Here is a 27,347-nt window from a genome sequence, read left to right on the forward strand (position 1 = left end):
ATTTATGTTCAGATATAAACTACGTTGTTTAATGTTGCTGTGCGCAAATCCAGATGAGCAACAGGGGTCGAAAGATACGATTGAAGAACTTTTTGGAAATAACAACAGTCAACCCCATTCGACTGCAGTTTTTCTTCTGACATGGTATGCAATAAATCCTGGTAAGAAAAGCGAAGGTTCTGGTTTTGAAACCTGCGCCCATGTCTCACTCTACACGGAGTTTCTTTGTTGACACATGTGTTCTCCACGTGTGAGCCAATTTTGTCACCACCCATGAGGCTACATGATTGGTAAGTCAGGCGTGACGTATACGGAAGCAAGAGCGCCAATAGCTTTAATGCTTTGGGACTTCACTAGGTTGGTATCTTGCACAGAAACGGAATTGTTGTGGTTTTAGGTATACGATGTTATAGACGTTTGGTCAAGTACGTTTCTGCGCGTAAGGTAAAGCATAACGTAAAACTAACATTTTTGGGATTGCTGTCCTTTGTGGTGGTTGGGTTTTTTCCACTGCTTTTTGGATGTGCTTTTCTACAATTAATTTTCTTTAAATGGTTTGAGCTTTTTCTAGAGTAATGGTTTTAGGAACGTTTGTACTTAATGTGGGGAAATACCAGGTGCTTATTGACTGCTTAAAATCATCCGTCTTTGAACTAAGATTGATTAACACATTTAAGAGAAGTCAGTAGTTCACAACCCGCTGCTTCTTACCTTTTTACTTTCATCTTTATTATCGGCGTTAGTATCCTGTCGTTGACAAACGTCGAATACCCTTTTTTACTTTATCGTATACAAAGTACTGTATAGGAAAAGTATTGTAATCGTCCAAAAATTCGATGTCGAGATTTTGATGAATCACGACGTTTTAGACCTCCCCGAGTCCGAAAATACAGTGTGTGTGTGTGTGTGTGTGAGTGAGTGAGTGAGAGAGAGTGAGAGTAAACACGATAACTAGAGTACGCTTTCACTTAGGTTAAGTTTTTGGTACAAAACTTACATTTCTATCAACTTTTGGGCTATTTCCGCTAACTAGATGTGGTACTTTACCTTTTATTCATGCAGCTGCAGAGTCCGATTTATTCAACTTTTATAATTGTTCAATATGTTATTGCTTTGATTTTTTGTTGATAGTTCTTTACGTTGGTGGTTCTTTAATGTGCATAATATAAAAATATGACCATTGTTTTGCGGTTTACTCCGCAGATATCCATCCCCATATCTGAGTGTACGAGAAAGTCTAGGGGAGACCACTCCCGATTTTTACTTCCATCTTTATTGTCATTTCCTATTATTGCCAAGCGTCGAATACCTCTTTACACGTTGACGTAAATGGTTAGTTATTTAAACAGCTGGTTATTCTTTGAAAGTTAATTTTTGGTTAGTGTACCGTGAAGTAACGAATTAGACCGTCTGGTTCACAGTCAAAAGAATAAAAAAAAAAAAATCATAATATGTTAATTCTAAGATCAAGGACGGCTGCGATGGGTGGTGCTTCTCTGACTGTAGACGTCATTTTGAAGAATCTCATTTAGTACATCGAGACAGAGCGCAGTCGCACATCAATACATACCGAAAGCTTTCGAAAACGTAATTTACATCACTCACTGGGTGGATTGAAAAAAGGTGTCGGTTTACACTTATATTTTTAGTTAGTCTGATGATTCAAGTGATTGATTTATTAAGGTTGCACCAGATTTTGCTGATTTAAAGATAAATAAAATACTCATGTAAAAACAGAAATGACTTTAATCAGAGGCATTGAAAACATTTTTTATTAATCACCGTTGAAGGGCAAACTAATTATGAAGTAAAAAATTTCTTAATACCATTTCATTCATTTTACGATCGGGAGGCCACCGCTTGTCCCAGGAGCATGAAGCGCACAACGCAGGAATCATCGCCCTGCCGTATACAACCTCATATGGTGCCAGTTTGGAGGCCCCCTCTGTTAGGACTTGAGAAGAAAACCCATACAAACTGAATGTCATAATAACTGTCCTTTACACATAATACCATCGTGCCTTCTAAAAATTGCATATTCTTATTCTTTTATCACTACGTTTTAACTTGTGTATTAATAAAATAAATCCTTCCCTGTACTTTAAATATGTTGTTCGAATTGATTTCTGAGTTAGTTAATTGCTTTTCAATTTATTTTTGTTCACCATGAAAAATATGTAATAAATATTCAATTCATTAAGTATATGTCTTAGTGAGATACAAGGTTAAAGCTGGAATGTAAGGCAACCTGAGACATTACAGAGAAGGTGTCTTGAATGTTTTCCGATTATTAGAAATTAAATTTCAGTAACATTTTGTGCATTATTATATAACGTTTTGTTTATTTTTGTCATTATTTCATGTGTCTTTACAACACTGGCAGAGCCAGTTGTTTTGCATGGTAACAATGCTGTTGCCAGTCATGTGGCTGTGGTATCTGACATAAGGTGGACGTGGTCTGTGAAGTTTCTGCATGGCCATTACATATAACAGAGGATGCTGTGCAGTATTCGGTATCTAGGCATTCGGATAGCAGACAAGGTAATTGATTTTGTTATTGAAAACCTACTGCTTAATATGGGTAGTCATTTGTAGTTTTTCATTTTTACTAAGTATTTTGGGTAACTTTTTTTGTTTTTGTACTTGGGTCTTTTTTTACCTCCCTGGTCATACAGTCCTGCAAGTTATTTTACTACTCATTTGTCTGCTCTTCCATTCTGTTAATTTCCTTGTCTTATTTTTAGAAAGTAATAATTAAATCTTTGTCTTTTGGATAGTTTGTTTCCAGTTCAGCATAGTGAAAGGATCTGGATCCTACAAGCCCTGACAATAAAAGAAAGTCTGGCATAATATATATTGTATTTCAAATAAAATAAAAAAACCCTCCAGGATTCTCTGCTCTTTACATGGCTGTTTGAGGTGGCTTTCTATCCTTAAAAGGACTTTGCAGGCTTGCCGTTGATATAGGTGCCTCTGCTACTGATGATGTGGTGGACCTTAGCAGATGGAAAAGCGGTGGTGAAGCTACACAGGTGGTGGTCTCTCCTCTGTTTTCCTCCCTGTACTGCTGCTACAAATGGTACTCCAAATTACAGATTTGAGACTCCAGATTCTCCAGCAACTCCTCTGAAGAGTCAAGTGTGTCCATTTCAGATTTTTGAGGCACTCGGAGCTCTGCTAATTCGGACTGAATGGTTTCTCTTCCCGCTTCTGGCACCAATGTAGCATTGGCAATGAGCACCCAAAATGGATGGATTCTCTGCTCTTTATATGGCTTGCAATCCTTAAAAGGACTGTTCACCTTTTGCTGCACTAGTTGGAAAGCCATGAAACTTTTCAGGCTTGCTGTTGATATAGACGCCTCTGCCACTGGTGATGTAATGCTAGCTCATACTTGGGTGATTCATCCATGGCTGATGTAACTTGTCAGTGCCATTACAGTATATTTTCCTTTATTTATCATTTATGATTTCTTGTGTGCAAAATTTATTTTTCGCATACGCCAACTTACTCAGAGTTTCAGGGTCAGCTATTTGTGCAGCACTCCAGGAGCAATTGCAGATTAAGGGTCTGTCTTAGTGGCCTTTCTGAGTAGCATTCCTTCTATCACTGCTGGTATTTGAACCAGCAACCTTTGAGTTGCCAGCCCAGATCCTTTAGCCACAAAGCCACCACTCTTCCCCTGTTTTTTTTTTTTCTTTATATATTTTACTTGGAGTTCCAAAGTTTGACAGGTTGTAGCATGGAGGCCTGTTTTATTAAGTGTGACCCCCTACTACCTATTGTTATTGTGAACTGGTTACCGGGGGCTGCCAGCACCTTTAAATGTGAAAGGGGCTTTGGCTCAGACTTAGAGGATCACCTGGCAAGAGTTTGAGTCACTGTCCAAAACAATCTTTGTAATTGTCCAGAGTGGAGTTTTTGCCAAGTTCTGGTGTCCACGTAGATTTATTAGGGTTGTTGTAACAGCTGGTTGTTGGTTACTACATGTCATTTTCTTTCTTGTGGAAAAATTCTTTGAGTCTGAGTTTTCTATAGAATTCTTCCATATCACTGCAGAGTCTGAATTTTGTCAATGGGCTTTGCAGGGCAGAATGAGAGTCCCTTTGTAAGTACTGAAATCTCTACTTCATTTGGTGTATGTGAGGAGAAATGAACAATACAGGTCTGTTGCTATGTTTTTTGCTTTTAAGTGTTCAGCTTTCTCTCGTAGTCTGTACAGCTTTTTTTCTTTTTGTTGACAATAAGGAGTTTTTTTTATATAAAAACAAAGACAACAAGAACTGCATCCCCCTTGTTGTCACTTGTAACCCACATATTGAAGCACTTCGAAAAATTATAAAAGAACTTGAGCCAATACTAAATAATGATGACACACTAAGAGATGTATTCCCAGAACCTCTCATGCTGGCACACAGACAACCACCAAACCTGCAGCAACTAAGTGTCCAAAGCTCCCTGGTTGAACCAACAGAAAATGGTACCTCTCCCTGCCTAAAGAAAAGATGTAAATCATGACCAGAACATCACATAAAGGGATAATTTTCCTGCAGGTCATCTAATGTGGTCTACATAATTCTTTGTGTGAAATGTCCCAACATTACACTGTGCATGAGAAACTGGACAAACACTCCACCAAAGAATGAATCCACACTGGTTCCACATTAAGCATGGTAACAGGGATATTCCTGTAGGAGCTGATTTCAACAGCCATGGACACTGTGAGAAGGACTTTAAAGTCACAGTGCTTAAGGGCAACTTCAAGACACATCAAGAGAGAAAAGAATGTCAGGTTAAGTGATGCTAAAATTTAGCACATTACAACATGGTTTAAATAGAGACAAGAATTTTATGACCAGATATGAGCACTATATACATCTCTGTGACTGACCCACAGGATTGAACTAAAGATCCCTATTATAAGGAAAAGCCATCAAAAACTTCAAAAATACTTTGCTGAATTGTTATCTTATCAACAGATCTTCACCACACTTTGTTCTATTCTCCTGATAAATAAATCTTAGGCTGGAGAGGTCTGTTAATTTTGTATTTTGAAGATGAGACACTTAAAGGTTTTTGGGTGCTGTTTCTTCCTTAGTGTCTATATAAACACATGGAACTCCAGTTTCTGTACTACAACATGCCAGAAGAAGGGGCCTGAGCTGCCCCGAAAGCTTGCATATTGTAATCTGTTTATTTAACCAGTTAAAGGTGACATTTTGCTTGACTTCTCATTGCATCCACAATGACTAACACGGTACAACACCCTACTACTGAAGAAGAACATGGTAATGGTGGAAGTAAGAAAGGCCAGAGGCTGAGGAAAGAGGTACTTACTAGAGGTCAGAGAGAGTGAGTGAGTAAGCACCCCCACTTAAGACTTGTTAACTGAACTGTATACCAGGGCCAGAGAGGTATTAGACTTGTTGTTTCCTGTTTTACTTATTTTATTATTAACTCCCATTTATTTGTTCCCTCCCTTTGTGTGCTTGTTTAATAATTAACACCCCATTAATAACTTTGTTCTCTTTATCTTTTATTCTGGGTTTGGGAACAGCTCAACAATAACTCCTGTCTTCCACACTACATAATATTTATTAGCATTTGATTGAATAAAAAGATTTATTGTATAAAAGCATGTCTTTTCACGTTTTATGAGCTAGCTATCTGAATAAACCATTTGATACAAACCTTTTATGTAACTAAGTTATTGTACTTTTTTTTTTTTTTTTTGCTAAGGCTGTCCTTAGAATCATTAAATAATTCTTTAATTATTTGGATTATTTTGTATTTGCCTGTTTTATTGGCAAATTTGCTCACACTAGTTGTTTCACTTATAACAGCAATAAGAAGCTAGCTAAATATACTGGGAAAAGGTAAAGTGCTTGTTAATGCATCATTAGGTTGTGAAAGTTAATTTGTGGAATTTGGAATAAAATGCAACTTTAGACTGTATTTATTATATGAGTAAATCTGTCCAATAGTCACTCTTTCCAATACACCTCCTTGCAAATGTATATTATAGCGATGCCACCACATGCACCTACAGTGGTGCTTGAAAGTTTGTGAACCCTTTAGAATTTTCTATATTTCTGCATAAATATGACCTAAAACATCATCAGATTTTCACTCAAGTCCTAAAAGTAGATAAAGAGAAACCAGTTAAACAAATGAGACAAAAATATTATACTTGGTCATTTATTTATTAAGGAAAATGATCGAATATTACATATTTGTGAGTGGCAAAAGTATGTTAACCTCTAGGATTAGCAGTTAGTTTGAAGGTGAAATTAGAGTGAGGTGTTTTCAATCAATGGGATGACAATCAGGTGTGAGTGGGCACCCTGTGTTATTTAACGAACAGGGATGTATCAAATTCTGCTCTTCACAAAACATGTTTGATGGAAGTGTATCATGGCACGAACAAAAGAGATTTCTGAGGACCTCAGAAAAAGAGTTGCTGATGCTCATCAGGCTGGAAAAGGTTACAAAACCATCTCTAAAGAGTTTGGACTCCACCAATCCACAGTCAGACAGATTGTGTACAAATGGAGGAAATTCAAGACCATTGTTATCCTCCCCAGGAGTGGTCGACCAGCAAAGACCACTCCAAGAGCAAGGTGTGTAATAGTCGGCGAGGTCACAAAGGACCCCAGGGTAACCTAAGCAACTGAAGGCCTCTCTCACATTGGCTCATGTTCATGAGTCCACCATCAGGAGAACACTGAACAACAATGCTGTGCATGGCAGGGTTGCAAGGAGAAAGCCACTGCTCTCCCAAAAAAAATTGCTGCTCGTCTGCAGTTTGCTAAAGATCTCGTGGACAAACCAGAAGGCTATTGGAAGAATGTTTTGTGGACAGATGAGACCAAAATAGAACTATTTGGTTTAAGTAAAAATCGTTAATGTTTGGAGAAAGGATAACACTGCATTCCAGCATAAGATCCTTATCCCATCTGTGAAACATGGTGGTGGTAGTATCATAGTTTGGGCCTGTTTTGCTGCATCTGGGCCAGGATGACTTGCCTTCATTGATGGAACAATGAATTCTGAATTATATCAGAGAATTCTAAAGGAAAATGTCAGGACATCTGTCCATGAACTGAATCTCAAGAGAAGGTGGGTCATGCAGCAATACAACGACCTTAAGCACACAAGTCGTTCTACCAAAGAATGGTTAAAGAAGAATAAAGTTAACGTTTTGGAATGGCCAAGTCAAAGTCCTGACCTTAATCCAATTGAAATGTTGTGGAAGGACATGAAGCGAGCAGTTAATGTGAGGAAACCCACCAACATCCCAGAGTTGAAGCTGTTCTGTACGGAGGAATGGGCTAAAATTCCTCCAAGCTAGTGTGCAGGAATGATCATAAGTTACCAGAAACGTTTAGTTGCAGTTATTGCTGCAAAGGGGGTGTCACACCAAATACTGAAACAAAGGTTCACATACTTTTGCCACTCACAAATATGTAATATTTGATCATTTTCCTTAATAAATAAATGACCAAGTATAATATTTTTGTCTCATTTGTTTAACTGGTTTCTCTTTATCTACTTTTAGGACTTGAGTGAAAATCTGATGTTTTAGGTCATACTTTCTAAAATTCTAAAGGGTTCACAAACTTTCAAGCATCACTATAGCTTCTTGGGTTTGGATCCCAATTAATAATAAGAATAATAATAGTTCTTTGCATTTATATAGTGCTTTTCTCACTACTTAAAGCTCTCAGCAATTGCAGGTTAAGAACCTTGCTCAAGGACCCAACAGAGCCGAGTCCCTTTTGGCATTTACGGGATTCGAACCGGCAATCCTCCGATTGCCAGTGCAGTGCAATTATAGTTGTTACCTCAGTTTACACATTCTCCTTGTGTGTTTGAGTGTGGTGGGTTTTTTTTTTAGCTTCCCTCTTCCCACATTCAGGTAAGGTTAATTGGCTACGTTAAAACGGTCTAGTGGTGGTGTGTGGTTGAGCATACCCTGGGGCAGACTGCTAAACCATGCAGTGGCAGTGCTTACATTCATTTCAGTGCACTGGCCCCTGCAGTCCTGAATTGTACTGAGCAAGTTAAAGAAGGCTACCAAAGTTTTCTTATATGCAGTTAATTCAGTTTAATCCACTGTATATTTTATAAATCTGATATAAATTACATAACCTGGCATATACCTGTGTAATATCACATCTGCAATCAAATAAATGACAACTGAAAATACAGTTAGCAAAACTTATGACTAGTTGTTGACGGAGAACAGGAAATTCAAAATTCAAGTTATTGGTGTTCCAGGACAAAATAAACTTTGAGTTCATGGTCCATTAGATTTTACCACAGAAATGAGGTAATTGAAATTATGGCATACATGCATCCTGTATACTGTACTTGAATTTAAAGACAAATGTCTGAAAAATTCCAATTTAACTTCTCAAAATGCACATATATAAATTAGTAGTAAGAAGCCATATATGATCATTATCTTGTGTAGAATTTATCATGGAAATAAGCAAATTAATTACTATTCTTTAACAAGTTTTTACTTTGTTTTACAAAAAAATGATAAGATAGCAAAACAAGACACTATATGATATTGACTTGCTATTCTTTCTTCATGTATTTTCTGTGTATATACTGTATAAGAAGACAGTTTTATGCTTAGGGAATTCTCATGCCATTGTAACTATGCAAATATGTCTATCCATTATCAAAAAAATACCTTTTATCTGTAGTTTAAATTTGCACTTTATTTTATAGGATAACATCTATCAGAACGCAAATGGATGTCTGGAATTCTCAGGTGGAAAACATGGACACCTCTGATGTACCATGGTGTTGGTTCTACTTGGCGGAGTGTGGAGTGTGGCACATGTTTGATGTATGACATTAAGCTGTCTTTATATCTGGAATGGTGGATGGGTCCTATTAAAATTGTATATTGTAATGTACGTTTACTGTATATCTTTACAGAATGAATCAAGTTATCAATTAATGACCAGTAACAAAATTGAGGAGTATTACAGAAATAATGGCGGTGGCACCATAATCCTTTTTGCCAACCAATATGAATACTGTTTGAACTTTTCAGGTACAGTATATGGTTTATTTCCTAAATAATACATTGTTAAACAGTAGTGTGACACTAATCCTTGATAAGAAGGGTGAAGCAGACCAGAATTAATGTAGAATGACTGATGAACGTTGCAAAGGAAGGATTCGTTGCAGTGGCTTTATAAACCTAAATATTTATTAGCAGATATGAAGCCCAGGGCATGTACAGCCACCCTACACAGACCCAGACAGGCAGGACTCTGGTTTAGTACACAACACATGGTTTATTGATCCTGTTGCCACAAGCACAGACAGAGCCCAACACAGTCCCTTTTGCCTCCACTCCTCCTTAGGCTCTGGCCATTGGGTGGTGGTAACTGGCTCCTTTTATACGGCACCCAGAAGGACTCCAGGTGCCCAACAAGCATCTTCTGGCAGCCCTTCCGCCACACTCAGAATAGGACCCTATAAAAGTCCAGGTGCCCCCTGGCAGAGGCCATCGACCCCAGCAGGGTGGAGCTTTCATGCTTACAACCCGTGGCCCCACTGCAAGCCAAGGGGGCTGTCCTCTCTCGGTCAGGGGGAGAAACAGTCTTGCAAATACTCTCTTCCCCCAGTCCTTCCATACTCCAGGCATCTCAGCCAAGTAAGGGATCCAGCGATCTGCCACAGTAGATAAACGTGTGTTTGGTTTCTGAAACAGAACAAATATAATAACATTAAATAACTGTCACAAAAATAAAAGCCCACAAATTGCTAAAAACAAGTAATACCCAAAAAGGTCAGTAGATGGTGGCTGAAATTAATAGAGCACTATGACGTGCCATCCTTGGCAAAGGCACTGAATAGAAGTTACCAAATGCAATAGAAGTTAACAAATGCATTAGCACTGTACAGACATGAACAAATCACTACTTAAACAGCAATTACCAAGTCTGTGTTCTAGAAGCTCTTATATATCAACAAAGAAACCACATTTCTGAATGTACTTTTTACAGTTTTTAACATTAAACTGAATACTGCCAGTTTGATATAAAGGGTTGCCTGAACACATTAGTAAAACATAGCTTTATCATTACTTGCAGAAAAATTGTTCTATTCTAATAAAATTAGCAACAAAGTGTATAACTTATATCAAACAGATGCACAAAAAATCAACAAACAATCAAACAAATGCGGCAGGCAACATGCAAGACTCCTGGAAGTACAGCGTTTCTGTGTATGAGGTACAGAACTAACACATGCTCATGCATAAACTGTGAGTGTGATGATGCAACAGACAGCATGCTCAGACTTTTGTACAGCCTCCTCCAAATTTGAGCAACAAATCTGAAATACTTAAATGGGTCCATGTCATTCATCTGGTATTTCCGGCAGCTCTATAAGCTTACTCACTGGACGAGTATAAATATGATCCTTCACTTTGACTTCAGCAACGCAAATTATAAGGGATAACTTTACTGACCTTACCAACAGGCCAAAAATCCCTAGTTAACTGTGGATCAATGATCAGAACAACCTGTCCCACGTTCAAGGAGGATGAGGAGTTCTTCCATTTATGTCTTTGTTGCAAGTCAGAAAAGTAACACCTGGTAAAGTTAGACAGACATTGTCAGCCAAAACCTGGCTGTGTTTCCCACGACAATGTCCCAATAAATCAGTAGCTCCATAGACTGCTTGTGGTAAGGAAGCGTCCCGCCGCCCCATGAGCAAGAGATATACATCAGCTGTATCAAAAGAAACATATCCAAGAGGTTTGGCGTTGAGAATGCCCTCCACTTCCACTAGCACTGTTTGGAAAACTTCCTCTGACACAATGTGGTCCTTGAGGACGATATGTAGTGAGTTTTTCACCAATCTAATTTTTAGTTCCTACAAAATGAGGAGTATTGGGTGGATTGAAATATAACTATACTTTGCCTTGCATGTTGTTCCTGAAGTGCAGGATCCATAGTGACAAATGCTTCTTTAAGTTCTTGGTCACCACGTAGAAAGTTAGTTCCTCTATCATCCACAATCTGATAAAGCTTACCACGACGAGCTATGAATCTTATGAGAGCTAGAAGAAATTAATCTGTGTCCATCCTGGGAATGAGGTCTTAATAAACATATACAATAGTGAGACACTTAAAAATGATGCCCCAGCACTTTTCTAACCTTCTTCCTATTTTACTCATACCTGGACCAAAGCAGTCCACTCACGTAGACCAAAAAGGTGTTTTTTGTATGCATAGACATGCATTTGGAAGATCTGCCATCTTGGGAATGACAGGCTGACCATGCCACTTCCGACATTCAACACACTGTTGTTGTTGACCTCTGATGGCCTGTCTTCCCTGAAGTATCCAGTAAGTTCTCAGAATTTCAGCAAATACTTTCTCTGGCCCAGGGTGAAGTAAACATTCGTCATAATCACAAATCACATTTATAGTTATAATATGATCAGGTGACAGCACAATAGCATGTATTTCATCCTCCACTAATTCTGAAGCTTTGTGGAGGCTACCTCCAACTCAGATTAAATTCAACTTCTTATCTTACTGAGGAGATAAATTGCATAAATGGCTAGTTTTTTGCACTGTATCACCTTCACTTAGCAATTTTACTTCTTCTGGAAAACTTTCCCATTAGGCTGTCTTCAAAACAACAACTTCAACTTTAATTGATTCACTGCAGCCACCCCATTTACAGATAAATGAGTGGCCTGAATCAGATCTTCCCATGTTGTAAACCAAGAAAGATCAGGCAATGTTTTCTCAGCTACTGAGGTCAAACCACAAAACAAGGATTTCTTTATTTCGTGAGACCCAGTATTAATAGGCTTAGGGGTTTCCAGGCAATAATCCGATAACAGGAAAAGAAAAGAAGGACCCTGATTCCACCTGCTCATTTGAGATAATGAAAACAAGGTCTTCCCTCTAGTAATGTCATCAGCAGGATTCTCTGCAGATTCAACATATCCCCATTCTGCAGAACATGTGGGTTCCTGAATTTCTGCAATACATGTTCCCACAAACACTTTGTAGTGGCAGGACTTGGAGTTAAGCCAGTTCAGTACTGTGGTGGAGTCAGTCTACAGAACTATACTTCTAATAGAAACCGAGAGTTCTGTATGCAGCAGCTTTGAAAGCTGTGCACCTATTAATGCAGCACAGAGCTCCAAATGTGGCACTGACAGCTGTTTCTTAGGTGCTACCTGTGATTGCCATTAAAAAGGACACCTGTATATTCCTTTGAGCACCTTCTACCAAGAGGTATGCAATAGAGCCGTATGCTTCCTGGGAAGCATCACAGAACACATGCAAGTCCATGGCAGCTTTGGCTAAATTCATGCCCGAATTATAATGGTGTGGGATGACAATCTTGGATATGTGCAGCAATTCATTCTCCCATTCATTCCATGCTTGGAGAAGGTCATTGGCGATTGGTTCATCCCAAAATCTCGTTCCTTTTTCCAAAGGGCCTGTACCAGGATCTATGCTCGAGTGGTGAAGGGAATGAGATATCCTATTGGGTCATACTGACTGGTGAGAACCTTGTAGATATTCTTTATGGTGGGCTGATCATAATGAGTAGATTTGAATTTGTAACCCAATGTGTCTGGGGAACAATCCCAACATAATCCTAAGGTTGATTCTTCTGGGTATATGCTGTTGAAGGCAAGTCATTGCTCACATGATTCTGACCTTGCGTCTTGGGGCAAGTTAGTGATCACATCTGGTATGTTACTGGCCCACTGCCTGATATCAAACCTTCTGACAGCAGCACCCGACACTGATCAATAAACTGCTTAGTTTGGAGAGGAGACTGAAATGACTGGCGGCAGTTATCAGCATACAATGCATTATGTACGGCGTTCACGACTGCTTCATTCCCTTTAACATGCTCCCTGATGCGCTTCTGCAGGACAAAAATCACACTGCAAGGGCTGCAGGTTGTGCTGAAAGGTAAGATACATCACTCTTATATGGCTGGAGAGCGACTTCCATCCAGCTCTCTCTCCAGATAAACCCTAATACTGGCTGATCTTCTGGAAGAAGTCTAATCTATTGAAACATGGCACAAATGTCTCCACTGACAGCTAACTGGGTATTTTTAGAACCTCAGAAGAACTCCAAGAAATGATAGGCTCAGAGATGGATCTGGGAGCAGACTGTTGTGTTATTTATTCTGGTAGACAAATGAACAATTGAATACCAGTCTAGCATTATTATCCATGGGCTCACCACCTATGGGAGGGGCCAAGGAGGTTGGGTGCAGTGTGAGTTGGGTGGTAGCCGAAGGCGGAGACCTTGGCGGTCTGATCCTCGGCTACAGAAACTGGCTCTTGGGACGTGGAATGTCACCTCTCTGAAGGGGAAGGAGCCTGAGCTAGTGCGCAAGGTCGAGAGGTTCCGGCTAGATATACGAGTCGGACTCACCTTGACACACAGCTTGGACTCTGGAACCAATCTCCTTGAGAGGGGCTGGACTCTCTACCACTCTGGATTTGACCCCGGTGAGAGGTGCCGAACAGGTGTGGGCATACTTATTGCCCCCCGACTTGGGGCCTGTGCTTTGGGGTTTACCCCGGTGGACGAGAGCATGGCCTCCCTCCGCCTTCAGGTGGGGGGAAGGGTCCTGACTGTTGTATGTGCGTATGCGCCGAACAGCAGTTTGGAGTATCCACCCTTTTGGAGTCTCTGGAGGGGGTGCTAGAGGGCATACCTTCTGGGGATTCCCTCGTTCTGCTGGGAGACTTCAATGCTCATGTGGGCAATGACAGTGAGACCTGGAAGGGCGTGATTGGGAGGAATGGCCCCCCCGATCTAAACCCGAGTGGTGTTTTGTTATTGGACTTCTGTGCTCGTCACAGATTGTCCATAACGAACACTATGTTCAAGCATAAGGGTGTTCATATGTGCACTTGGCACCAGGACACCCTAGGCCTCAGTTCGATGATTGACTTTGTGGTCGTGTCATCGGAATTACGGCCATATGTCTTGGACACTCAGGTGAAGAGAAGATGCCGGTCAGACCTGGTAGGCCCAAACGTGTTGTGAGGGTCTGTTGGGAACGGCTGGCAGAGTCCCCTGTCAGAAGTAGCTTCCACTCCCACCTTTGGCAGAACTTCAACCATGTCCCGAGGGAGGTGGGGGACATTGAGTCCGAATGGGCCATGTTCCGTGCCTCTATTGTTGAGGCGGCTGACCGGGCTGTGGCCGTAAGGTGGTGGTGCCTGTCGGCGGCAACCCCCGAACCCGTTGGTGGACACCGGCGGTGAGGGATGCCGTCAAGCTAAAGAAGGAGTCCTATAGGACCTTTTTGTCCTGTGGGTCTCTGGAGGCAGCTGATAGGTACCGGCAGGCCAAGCGAGCAGCGCTTCGGTTGTTGTTGAGGCAAAAACTCAGGCATGGGAGGAGTTTGGAGAGGCCATGGAGAATGACTTTCGGACTGCTTCGAGGAGATTCTGGTCCACCGTCCGACGTCTCAGGAGGGAAGCAGTGCAGTGTCAACACCGTATATGGTGGGGATGGTGCGCTGCTGACCTCGACTCGGGACATTGTGGGTCGATGGGGAGAGTACTTCGAAGACCTCCTCAATCCCACTAACATGCCTTCCAATGAGGAAGCAGAGCCTGGGGACTCTGAGGTGGGCTCTCCCATCTCTGGGACTGAGCTTACCGAGGTGGTCAAAAAACTCCTTGGTGGCAGGGCCCCTGGGGTGGATGAGATACGCCCGGAGTTCCTCAAGGCTCTGGATGTTGTAGGACTGTCTTGGTTGACACGTTTCTGCAACATCACATGGACATCGGGGACAGTGCCTCTGGATTGGCAGACCGGGGTGGTGGTCCCCCTCTGTAAAAACTACAGAGGGATCACACTCCTCAGCCTTCCTGGAAAAGTCTATGCAGGGGTTCTGGAGAGGAGGGTCCATCAGATAGTCGAACCTCGGATTCAGGAGGAACAGTGTGGTTTTCGTCCTGGTCGCGGAACAGTGGGCCAGCTCTACACCCTTAGAAGAATCCTGGAGGGTGCATGGGAGTTTGCCCAACCAATCTACATGTGTTTTGTGGACTTGGAAAAGGTGTTCGACCATGTACCTCGGGGAATCCTGTGGGGGGTGCTCCGGGAGTATGGGATACCAGACCTCCTAATAAGGGCTGTTCGGTCCCTGTACAACCGGTGTCAGAGCTTGGTCCGCATTGCCGGCAGTAAGTCAAGCCCGTTTCCAGTGAGAGTTGGACTCCGCCAGGGCTGCCCTTTGTCTCCGATTCTGTTCATAACTTTTATGGACAGAATTTCTAGGTGCAGCCAGGGTGTTGAAGGGGTCTGGTTTGGTGGACTCAGGATTGGGTCACTGCTTTTTGCAGATGATGATGTCCTGTTTGCTTCATCAGGCCGTGATCTTCAGCTCTTTCTGGAGCGGTTCGCAGCTGAGTGTGAAGCGGCTGGGATGATGGAGTGCCCTCTCAGGGTTGGGGGAGAGATCCTGCCCCAAGTGGAGGAGTTCAAGTATCTCGGGGTCTTGTTCACGAGTGAGGGAAGAATGGACCGTGAGATTGACAGGCGGATGGGTGTGGCAGTGATGCGGGCTCTGCATCGGTCTGTCATGGTGAAAAAAGAGCTGAGCCATAAGGCAAAGCTCTCAATTTACCAGTCAATCTACGTTCCTACCCTCACCTATGGTCATGAGCTGTGGGTAGTGACCGAAAGAACGAGATCGCGAATACAAGCGACTGAAATGAGTTTCCTCCGCAGGGTGTCTGGGCTTTCCCTTAAAGATAGGGTGAGAAGCTCAGTCATCTGGGAGGGGCTCAGAGTAGAGCCGCTGCTCCTCCGCATCGAGAGGAGTCAGATGAGGTGGCTCGGGCATCTGATCAGGATGCCTCCTGGACGCCTCCCTGGTGAAGTGTTCCGGGCACGTCCAACTGGGAGGAGGCCACGGGGAAGACCCAGGACACGCTGGAGGGACTATGTCTCCCGGCTGGCCTGGGAAGCATATGGGATTCTCCCGGAAGAGCTGGAAGAAGTGGCCGGGGAGAGGGAAGTCTGGGCCTCTCTGCTTAAGCGACCCGACCCCGGATAAGTGGAAGATGATGGATGGCTGGATGGACAAGGTGGGGTGGGATATACCAAGAATTGGGAGATTCGCTTACCTCTAAGCTGGTAATCTTCACAACATATCCATAGTCCAGATGTTTGTTAACCTCTTTATTATATTCACTAGCTCTCTCAGAAACTACTATTAGCTGTCATTCAGTACTTCTCAAAAGGCTCATTACTGCTGATGGAGATGTAAAAGGAGGGGAATGGTTTTCTTCCATAACAGAAGTGTGGCATACCTCTGTACTCCATTAACTTTAACACAGGTAGTTTTAGTTTCAAGCATCTCCATAGCTTCTTTGTCTTGTTTAGACCTAGTCACATCTTTCTCCTGACGGAATGGAAGGATGTCTAGTTGCCACAGTCTCTCTGCATGATGATGGAGGTAATGAATAGGTTGCTGACTTAAACTGTGCATACATGAAACCTCACCATAAGGCCGGTGGAAGAATTCAGCTGAGCCTTGTAAAGTCCAGCCCAATTGGGTACATACAGCAACTGGTCCCCTGGGGATCATTGGTGCACTGACATAATGGGTGTAATTAGGTGTGGATGGTCAGACCCAGTGAGAACCATTGGTTGAATTTTTGTTTATGTGCTTATACTTTCTTTGAAGAAATTCTAGAGGGCACAATTGCTCTGCTAAATTAAGTTAAACGCGTTGCTGATACTGTGCTGTTACTGGCCACTGATATTGCAAATTCCACTGTTGCACCCTTTAATTGTATGACATCCTGACAGATGGTTTTCAGTTCTAAAAGCTCCTTTCTTCCACCGAGCCCAGGCTGTCTTACACCTGCTGGTAAGGTAATTGTGCGTTTAGATTCATCATCAAGTACAGCATAAGTATTAAGGGTCTTCTTGCTATTTGACAGTATTACCTGGACAACCTTTAGTATAACCTTACTGGAGTGATGGCTGTGATTGATGTACAACATACTGGAGGAGGCACTGATTGTAAGAATACTTTGATTGCTAACTTGTGCTACATCATCGAGAACCTGAAGATATTGTTCCACACAGGTCGAATATGGTTTCTTCAGTGTACATTTGTCTGGTTTGTGCCAAATGTCACATATTACACAATGTTCTGCAAAGTCATCTCTATAATTTGGTGACAGTTTTGTAAGCAGCCTAACAACATGGGATCCACAATGAAGCTCAATGTCAGCCGCACCACTTAATGAGCTCAGAAAACCTACTTGACAGTGTAATGTGTTCAATAACTTTAGCATCCCCTGATCTTACTGCAGGAGGGTTCAAAATGGCAGCCAGTTCTGCTTGAATTAATTGCCATGGTTGACCATATCTCTGTTGTAGGGCTTGGATAGCACTGATGTAAGATTTAGGGTCATGTAAATATCTCTTAGCAACCTACAGTGCCAAGGGGAACTTAAGGTGATCAAGCAATACCTCTAATTTGTAGCTTTCTGTAAGGTGAGGACGAGATCCCAGAAGACTGTGTAATCCCTTTTACAATAAGATAAAGTCAGTCTGTTTACCTGAGCTGAATGTAGGGAGATTGGGTTTTGGAATGCCAAATGATGACAATGGCCATTTGCATTAAGCTTTGTAAATTAGAATCCAGTACAGGCTGATTAAGTGCCCTAACTTGTCCTTCTGGAGACTTTGATACCTGTTGTGGATACTGTATGGAGGACAGAGGCGCATAGGATTGTGCTAGATGAGGTATTGAGTATATAGGTTGCTGTAATTGTGGCCATTGACGGGGCAGAAGGAGGGATACATTAAGATTCAAATTTTGGCTGGTACAGACATGGCTCTCTGATAGGCTGGTGATGCACACTTTTAGAAATTTGTTTGCAAGGGGTCTTCATGTTCAAGTAGCATTATGATAACTCTTTAACTGACTCATGGAGAGTGGCAGCTAGCTGTGAATGAGGACTTCTGGGTTCAAGCAAAGGCAAGCTTGAGCTACGCTGAATGTGAGATTGTGGTTGTGGGCAGTTCATAAGTGGATAGGTCCCTGTTTGTGGATTGATGGACTTCCTTTTTAGAGATAATGTCCTGGCAGAAGAGTTTGCTGCAGAATCCATCTTGTCCTGAAGCTCCACCATCCACAGGCGAGATCCCTCCATCGTTCCTGCATAAATTGCCATTGAGTATCCTCTGATTCCCTAAATTCTGCTGCTCCATAATCATTCCTGGGATTATAATCGAGTATGTAGTCCTCCAGATGTCCTGCAATGTGGCAGGTCCAACTTGGATGGAGGGTACGTGTTAGTGGTTCCTACTAGGTCTCACTGGATGCTGCCATGGATGCTGGTACACATTATATCTGGCTCGAAGGACCACTTTGTTGAGCATTGTGTGCTCAGACTTTTGTACATACATAATGTTGGTTTACTTACTGATATGAATGGCTCTCAAAGGAGAAATTATTTTCATGGTAAATATTTTTTTCCCTGTTAATTTTTTAGTGTTGGATGTATGTTAGCATCCCAATTAGCTCATTTATTCAATACCTGTAATTTAACATGGCACATGTGGAAGAAATTGCTAAAATATATCATCAAATCACAAAAATCATTACCTTAACTAATCTAAAATCAGACATCCCTCTGAATAATTCTGAAGTAACATACTATTTTTTTTTCTTCTGTTGGTTGCAGTATAGTCTGTTGCCTCGTGAGTCCAGTGTCCTGAGTTCAGATGACACACCCAGTATTTGTACCTGTGGAGTGTGCCTATTCTGTCAGTGTTTGAGTGAGTTTTCTTACAAGTATTCTGGTTTTAATAATAATAATAATAAGAAGAAGAAACTATTTAAAAGCACCTTTCAAGGTACCCGAGGACACTATACATCAAATATATGTAACATCAGAAGTCCAATATATAAACATAATTAAAAAATGAACAAAAAAGAATGTTAAAAAGATGCATTTTAAGTTTAGATTTAAAAACTGAGTGAGGTACATGTACAGCGTTTCAATGGCAGGGTATTCCTTAATTGCGGTCCTGATACAGTAAAATCCCTATCACCCATAGTGCTCAATCTGCACAGTGGAATGGTTAAAAGCAAGTCAGAAGAACAAAATGAACATGATAGAATATATGGACATAATAAAGAAGACAAGTAAGGTTGGGCTAAACAATAAAGAGACTTAAAGACTAAAAGGAGAAGTTTATATTGAATACAGAAAGGGGCAGGTAGGCAATGTAATTTTAAAAATAAAGGAGTAATATACTCCCAAGGGTTTAAATGTGTAACCATCTTTGCTGCTGAATTTTGTATATATTACAGCTTGTTTAGGCTCTGACCAGGGATGCAAAACAACACTGCGTTGCAATGGTCATGTCACGAGGTGACAAAAAGCATGGATAGGTTTTCATCTTACATCCTCAGAGACAATCGTTTCAAGTTAACTGGAGACTCTAAACTGGCACTCGGGGGGCATGCATGTTTGAGTTTGATAGAGTGGCACCCTGTCAAGTTAACTGAAGAATTTAACACACTAGTACACTAATAAACAAAATGTGTGTGTGTGTGAATGTGTTCTTTAATAGACTGGAACCCTGTCCATGGTTGATTCTTGTCTTGTGCCAAGTGAAACGATTTCCACTGCCTCCCTATGGCCCTGAACTAGATTAAAAGGTCTAGAAAACTGATGGATGTAAGTATAATATATAAGTATATTTTATATACTTATTTAGTAAGTAGTAATGTTTTGTTGTCTTCTTTTTTAAAGAAATGAAGCTAATTAATAAAACAACAGGAAGACAGCATCCTGTAAAGCGAGCTCCTTATAGATTAACAACATTTAGGTGAGTATAGCTACATTAAATTGAAAATATCTTGCTCACTCTCAGTTACTGTTTATCAGATTTTTGTCTTAGTTTTCATATTGTAATATGACATAGGACTGCCAAACTAGAACATGTTATAAATACTTTTTTTTTTTTTTTACCAAACTAGAACATGTTATAGATACATTTTTTTTTTTACCAAACTAGAACGTTATAGATACTTTTTTAAAGATTTTTTTAACCTTTGTTCTTTTGCCAGTGTATCTCTGTAAAAATCATGTTTTCTTCATTCTTACAATTTCTTAATCTCCATATTTAGTAAATTAATAAGAATTTCATGTGATATAGTTATTATTTTCCTTGGCTCTACATATTGGAAGATGTCATTTTCATTTAGTCTGTCACTATGTGATACTAATATGTTTAGTCATAAAAGCTAACAGTTATTGTCTTAAAACAGTTGTAGCTGGTGCACAGCAGACTCATTCCAAAAACTATTCCTTCAGTACATTTTAAGAGTATTTGAATTTTTAATATTTAAATTTAGTTGTACTTTGTTACTCCTGTTGGCTCCACATTTATGTTTTCAGAAAGTGCATTAATGATCGAGGTGAATAGGGTTGAATATTCCCCATACCATAAAGTGAAAGTAGCCATTTCTTTAAATTTAAAAATAGGTTTCCTATTCCTAACCAAATTAACTTAACCCTGTAACAAAATATATAATGAGTACAATGTGCAGAATTTTTAAAGTAAGAATAATGAAAAAGTCATTTATTTTCAAAATAACTTTGTTTTTACTTTATTCCAAAGAATTTTAATAGAGAATGTCAGAGAAAGCTTTCACTATCTTGTCGAAAAACTTTTTAAGACCTAGAAGGCAATATGCTGCATCTATCTCCAACATAATATCCATCCTAACTAAGTCAAACAAATTAGAACTTTTTGTAGGCAAACTTAAATAAAATGTCAGTCTTGTTTTACTGATATTAATAGATTGTAATAATACAAGTCAGTCACTAAGTGGTTGACAAACTTTTCCACATAAAACCTTAATTTTTTTTTTTTACTTGCCTCCACACTAGCTTTCTTGGATTTCAGCCTAGTGCTTCCATACCACTTGAGGTCTCATCTCAAAGATAATGTGGTGGCTAATTTTTGTGGTAAACATGGAAACACTTTTTCTGGTCTAAAGTTTCTTTGTGTTTCTGCACACAAATCCAAGATTGTTTGCACTTCCCCTAAAATAGGTAGTTAAAGAGCAAAGCAACTATAACTACTCTTGGTCTGCTATTCTGTTAGCCTATAAATTCTTTCTGTAGCGTTTTATCTGCCCTCCACTTACTTTGGTATATTAAGCAAATTTTCTTTCAGTCTTCCTTGGTAATCCATAGCTATACTAATGTTGCCTCAGGTGGCCACTGTTTACCCATGTTATTATTTAAAGGATTAAGTGTATGATTTCTTTTAGTTAGACACCCTTCATGTCACCTTTTACATCTTCTTTCCCAGCACTGTTTTGCTATCCATGCTGCCTCTTATATTCCTTGACTAGAGAGGATGACTGTACGTAGGCCATTTTTTACAACAGATTTACTCAAAATGCTCAATTAGATTTGCTTTACTTTTCTTTTGCAACATAGGTATGTCTGTGATAATGTATCAGTACCTGCTCCATCTCATTGGGAAAATGTTACAGATGAACCTTATCAGGTAAAACATTACATTTTTGATGTAGTGTAGTTTGCAAATATACAGAATCCTAACTTTTAATATCTGGTCTGTAAATATTTTTTTTCACTCTGTTAAACCCCATTATATTCCTGTTGGCCATAGTTTTCCCACCCAGTTTAAATCTTAAGAGGTATCCTCCAGATCCATATTTCCCATCTTCGCCTTGAAGTGAAGTTTTGATTTTTAAGTAGTCTCATATTTTATTTTATGTGTTTTGTTTAATTGCAATATCTATTAAAAACTGTTTGAAAAAATATTGTTTACTATAAAAGAATCTTTCATATTCTGAATAAATTATATCTTTGTGGAGTGGCATGTTTATTCAAACAGAGTGATTAACCCAGGTAGATGCTCTTTCCAATAAATATTACTGGGTCCTTATGTTTTAAATGCATTTTAATTATTTCTTTAGGTTACTGCCCTCATATGTTTAATTCATAGTGAAGTTTCTCACAAAGCATACAAGAGCAATCTATGTGCTGCTTATGTATACCAGGAACTACTCTCCATTGCTGCTAAAAACCTTTATGAAAATTAATACACTAAGAGCTGTTAGAATATGATTTGCACTTTTTTTTTAAACATTTTTGCCTTCTCCGAGGTTTTTCCTTGAAATATTTATGCATAGTTTTTAGTTTTTTAAATCCTAGTTTGCATCTAGAATCTGTTATTTAAAAGTGGTTTATTTTACCATCGTTTTTGCAATGCCAGTTTGTTTATTTTAGGTGCCACCATTTGTTGAGTGCTTGTTGCCATGTTGCTAGGTAAATCACCTAGTAGTGTGCAGTACTGTTATCACAGGGTTCTGGGTATAAAAGTCACAATGAACATCTCCTGTTTATCTGAGTTTACAGAGAAAAAAGAAACACAATTTCCAAGGAGTTTATTTTGCGGGAGCTGCCCTGGTTTGTGCTACAATTTTTAGATTTCAATTTAGTGTTTTGTTTTGGTTTTGATGATTGTGTTGCTGATTTCCTGGTTACAAATTTAGTCTGTTCTTCAGTTCACATCTTATCTCCCAGTTATTTTCTGGAAAAATGTATATCTTTCTTATTCTGCCAGTACAAGAATTTGCTGTTTTTATATGTGAACTTCTGAATTTGAGTAATTGCTGTGCAATTAGATAGCTGCTTTCGGGCAATCATACTACAGTACTTATATATGAATTATGAAAAGTGCTATTATGTTTCAGGATGAGTTTCTCGCCGGCTGGAGCTGAAAGTTGTGTTTCTTGTCTTTACTCATTTTTGTTATTTATCTATGTTAATGTTACTTTTGTTTATTATCTACTTTGTTGTCAATGCCTGTGTTATGTTCCTTGTGTTTTGTGGATGAGACCACCAGCCATTTACTGCCAGGAGCTGCCTTCCGTCCTATAAATATGGTGGTTCTTCCAAAGTGCCTTGTGTGCAAATGTACTTGGGGGTTTTGGTAAGTTTCTGTGCTTTCCTGGGCCTTGTGCTCTTTGAGATTTACTAGATTTTATACCTTCTTTTTGCTCTGTATTTTGACCACTCTTTGATATTTGTATTGGGACCTTGTTTTCCATCAGATTGCTTCATTGTGCTTCATATTGATTGGAAGACCATTCCTGACGAATAAATCTTTTTATTTTTATAAAAATTTTGTGTTTGCCCATTTATCTAGCAGGTGTTTGGGAGTATATCCCCTCTAGTGGGTATTATTGAAAGTACTGATGGAACTTTTGTGCTTTTGCGACTCCCAGTTCATGTTAAAATGCTTTATTCTCTGTAAAAGAATAAACTCATTTAATATTACATTAGATTTTTTTCTTCCAAATTACTCATAAAGCCAGAGTACATCTAGTAATGATTTGTGTTTGTGATCAAATATTTGTTTAATTTAAATAAGATACATCAATATAAATCAGACCTAATAAACAAAAAGTACATGAGTATAAAATATTGCACCCACTCCCCACTCAAATCAACCTGTACAATTTGTCCTTAGAAGGAGACTGGGGAGAGAAGTGTGGCTGGCATAGACTCCTATCAGCCACAGCACACTCCAGTTGACTAATGGAAAGTGTGGTACCCCTGTACAGCTACAGTTATAGATGAAGTGAAAATATATGGAGGGAAAAATGTTTTTATAAATACTACCACTGTTCCTGGCACAGTGGTACAGATTTAACTGGTCGCTTAACGTCATTGTTTCGTAATTGCTTTTCCAAAATGAAACAAATTCAGCTTCACTCAAATTGATAACTTATCACTAATATTAGGCTAAAAGTACCCCATGCCACCACCCTCCTTCCCCAGCAGTTCTGTGGTCCATGAGAAATAATAAACAATTAAGGTAAGTTTTTCCACTACACAACGGTACACATAAAAACATAATTTAAATTATTATATGCATGAATAAAATTTTTACCACTGAAAACTTTTAAACAATAATAAAAATAAAAAGGAAAGCCCAGTTTTGCAAAGTATTGTGAATACCTGGCATAACAGATGGTAATACCTTACATATGCTGCTCTTAACTGTTTTGAAATATACTGTAATAAAATGAAACAGTCAGAAAAGAGTATAAAAAAGGCTCCACCTCTCTTTTTGGAGCCTGTCAAACCCAACAAACTGGCACCCAAACTCAGTGCCAGTGCTAGGTTATTTTGCACCCTAGGTCAAGCTTATTAGTGTGCCAACTGACTGTTCGGTAGCTATCCTCCCTTTTTGATCTGTGCCCTAAGCGAATGCCTTATTCTCCTTAATCATGGCATAGTCCCTGCCCAAACTGTCCCAAGACAGCAATATTACCTTATCCTTGCATTTTTATTTTAAACATTTAAATGTCATTTCTGCATTTTATAGCTACTAAAGCTTATCAATAGATTATCTATATATATTACATGCACCCATTTCAGCACACCCTGTGTTTAATCTTAATAAATTAGGTAAATACCTTGTGTTTATACTTGTTATGTTAGCCGACGGTGCTGAATCTGTTTCTTTGTCTCTCTCAGATGAGTAGTTCAAGGCAGAGACCACAGATGTGCACATGTCTAATTTAGGTAATATTTATATTGTGAACATATAATTTTATATGGATGTTTTAAAGTATGAATATAACTAATTCTTTTTTTCTAAGTTACAAGAATAGGTTTTATTGACTTTATTTTACATTAGGTTTTTGCAAATTATTCAGACTTCAACTTGAGGTGAAAAATTTTCTTACATATGTTTTGGATTGAGACTTTTTTAACCTTGTGTTTCACATCTTTTTGAGTACGGTATGTGTTGTATTTTTCTGTTTTGTGATTTTGAATGATTCTTTGTGTTTGGTCATATTAGTTTGCTCTGAATTAAAAATGTTATAAAACATTTAGCAATATACAGTGCCATTTTTCAAAACTTTAAAGCTGAGAGTTTCAGTTTATCTAACTGAACATTTTTGTTAGTACATCTTATGAATTTAATATTAGTGTTCTCTTCTAACTACAGCTTTCTTATAGAAAGAGAAAGAAGACAAAAATGTATTCTGAAGGAATGTGTTTCACTCACACTTACTGAAAACAAAGACAGCTTTCTTTTTATAATAAAGAAGTGAAATGAGTGACTCAATAGATGAGGGTATGAAGAGAGGAAAGGGTGTACATGGCAGTGTAAGGGCCCAAAAAACCCTAGACGAGAGCAGAAGAAGCTTTGACTCTACATATCATCATACTAGTAGCAAATGAAAAGCATACCATTGTTACATTTTTTGCATGTTCCAGAAGGTTTTAATGGGAACACCAGAGAAGCAAAGAGGAAGATGCAGTCCAGGCAGTAGTATGTAATACTAGCTCAGGGTGTTATCTAACCCAGCAGATGCCAGTGATGCATTGCCCTCCTGGTAGATAGATAATATAGTACAATAGAAGGTAACATGCCACCCTAGGCTGATAGAAAAGAGAAAGGGATTCCCTTTAAATGTGTAAAGCACTTATTGAACATGATTCTTTAAAAAAATGAAGCCCTGAAGTTATAAGCAAGCTGGGTGTGACTAGGGCAGTGGTGGGCAACCTTTTTTTGCACTATGGCCACTGACGACTGCTTTAACTCGAACAAGGCCGCACCATTATGAAGTCATTAACAACATATATAGGCATGCTTTTATTAATTATTTATTATTAAACTTTATACTGACCCCAAAGTGTGGAAAAGTGGAAGAATAATCCATAACACGAATTAATTCAGTAATTTTCAATTACTTTTTTGAGTCTGTTTGTTGGTTGACAATTCATCAAAACTTGGCTGAAAAGTTGTTCTTAAATGTAGCTGGCCTTCCAAATGGTCATCTGTCAGGACTGTGCGGTATCCATTTTTAATGTACTTCATATGAGAGAATGTACATTCACAAATGTACGTGCTACCAAAGCATGTTAACACCCGTCAAGCGTGTTCGCGCAGAATGGGGTAGATGTGAACATCACACCAAAATGAAATCAAATCCACAAAATTTTAGGATAGCTTGTGTTGAGCATTTGGATCTTCACTAAGTTCCAACAATACCATTTAGAACTTCTCTGGCACATTGTCAGGTTCCATCAGGTGTGGCTCTGAAACCAGCCGTAAATCATTATCATTGACGCGGATATTGGAGAATCAAGCCTCAAATTCAGCGACTAGTGAACCGAGCACTTCACAGAACTCATCAAAATGTATTTTTACAGATGGGTTGTTACTGGCAAAATTACTCAGATACGGAAAGAATTCGGAGAGCTGCTGCTTTTGAAACTTGCCGTGAAACAATTTCAGCTTGCACTGAAAAATTTTTATACTCCGCCAGAGGTCATAGACACTTTGATTTCTGCCTTGGAGCTGCTTATTCAGACTGTTGAGTTCACTCAAAAGATCGCTGAGAAAAGCCAGGTTCATGCAAATGTTGATGTCATCGAGTTTACAAACCACTCCTTTGGATGCATAGAACTCTTTGATAGTGCCTTGCAATTCATAAATTCTATTTATAACAGATCCTCTTGACAACCAGCAAGCATTTCAGTAATATAAAATATCCTCTTTCTCAGTTGAATCATAATTTTGGAGGAGTTCTCTAAACTGGAGATGATTGAGGGCTCGAGCTCGAATGAAATTCACAATACCAACGGCGTCTTCCAATGTGTTGTTCAAGGTTGCAGATTTGGCACATAGAGCTTGTTGGTGTATAATACAATGCAATGACAATAATATGGGAGATTCTGGACATTGAGAGTGAATTTGTTGTTTAAGTAGAGTCACAAAACCTCCAGTTGTTCCTACCATTGCAGGAGCTTCATTTGTAGACACAGCAACATGTCTCTTTAGATCCAATTTCTTCTCTACACAAGTATTGTTAAATGCTGTGAGAATATCTTGTGTCTTTGTTGTTGTTTTGAGACTGATTAGGGACAACAACTGTCCACGGATGTCAAATGTTGGTGACATTGTTCTGATGAGAATAAGCAGTTGTACCGTATCTGTTGTATCGCAGGATTCATCCAATGCTACAGAATACAAAGTATTGGACTCTTGACATATTTTGTTCAGTTGATTTTTTAAGTCAACCGCAATCTCACCTTAGCGCCTCACAAATGTCCTTCGTGATAGAGGTAAATCTTTAAGTTTTTGAAGTTGAGATGTTTCGAGACACTGAACAACTTCAAGCATGCATGATTTGAATAGCTCTACATCAGTATATGGTTTTCCAGCGGCACCCAATTTGAAGGCGACTCGAAACGTTGCATG

General features: G+C 39.4%; 1 protein-coding gene across 3 annotated transcripts in view; it reads left to right on the forward strand.

The window, feature by feature from the left end:
• The first annotated feature begins 319 nt into the window (after positions 1–319).
• Positions 320–27,347, forward strand: part of LOC120533799 (protein mono-ADP-ribosyltransferase PARP11-like) — a 58,306-nt gene continuing 31,278 nt past the window's right edge. Inside the window, exons 1-6 of one of the 3 annotated variants that reach the window (XM_039760760.1) lie at positions 372–444; positions 2,384–2,541; positions 8,743–8,863; positions 8,956–9,073; positions 19,832–19,907; positions 21,533–21,602. In XM_039760760.1, the coding sequence (XP_039616694.1) occupies positions 8,765–8,863; positions 8,956–9,073; positions 19,832–19,907; positions 21,533–21,602 (363 nt within the window). In that variant the 5' untranslated portion in view covers positions 372–444; positions 2,384–2,541; positions 8,743–8,764. The other 2 variants (XM_039760758.1, XM_039760759.1) reach the window with 2 other exon arrangements.

Source organism: Polypterus senegalus, chromosome 8 (genome assembly GCF_016835505.1).
Source record: "Polypterus senegalus isolate Bchr_013 chromosome 8, ASM1683550v1, whole genome shotgun sequence".
Classification (NCBI taxonomy): Eukaryota; Metazoa; Chordata; class Cladistia; order Polypteriformes; family Polypteridae; genus Polypterus; species Polypterus senegalus.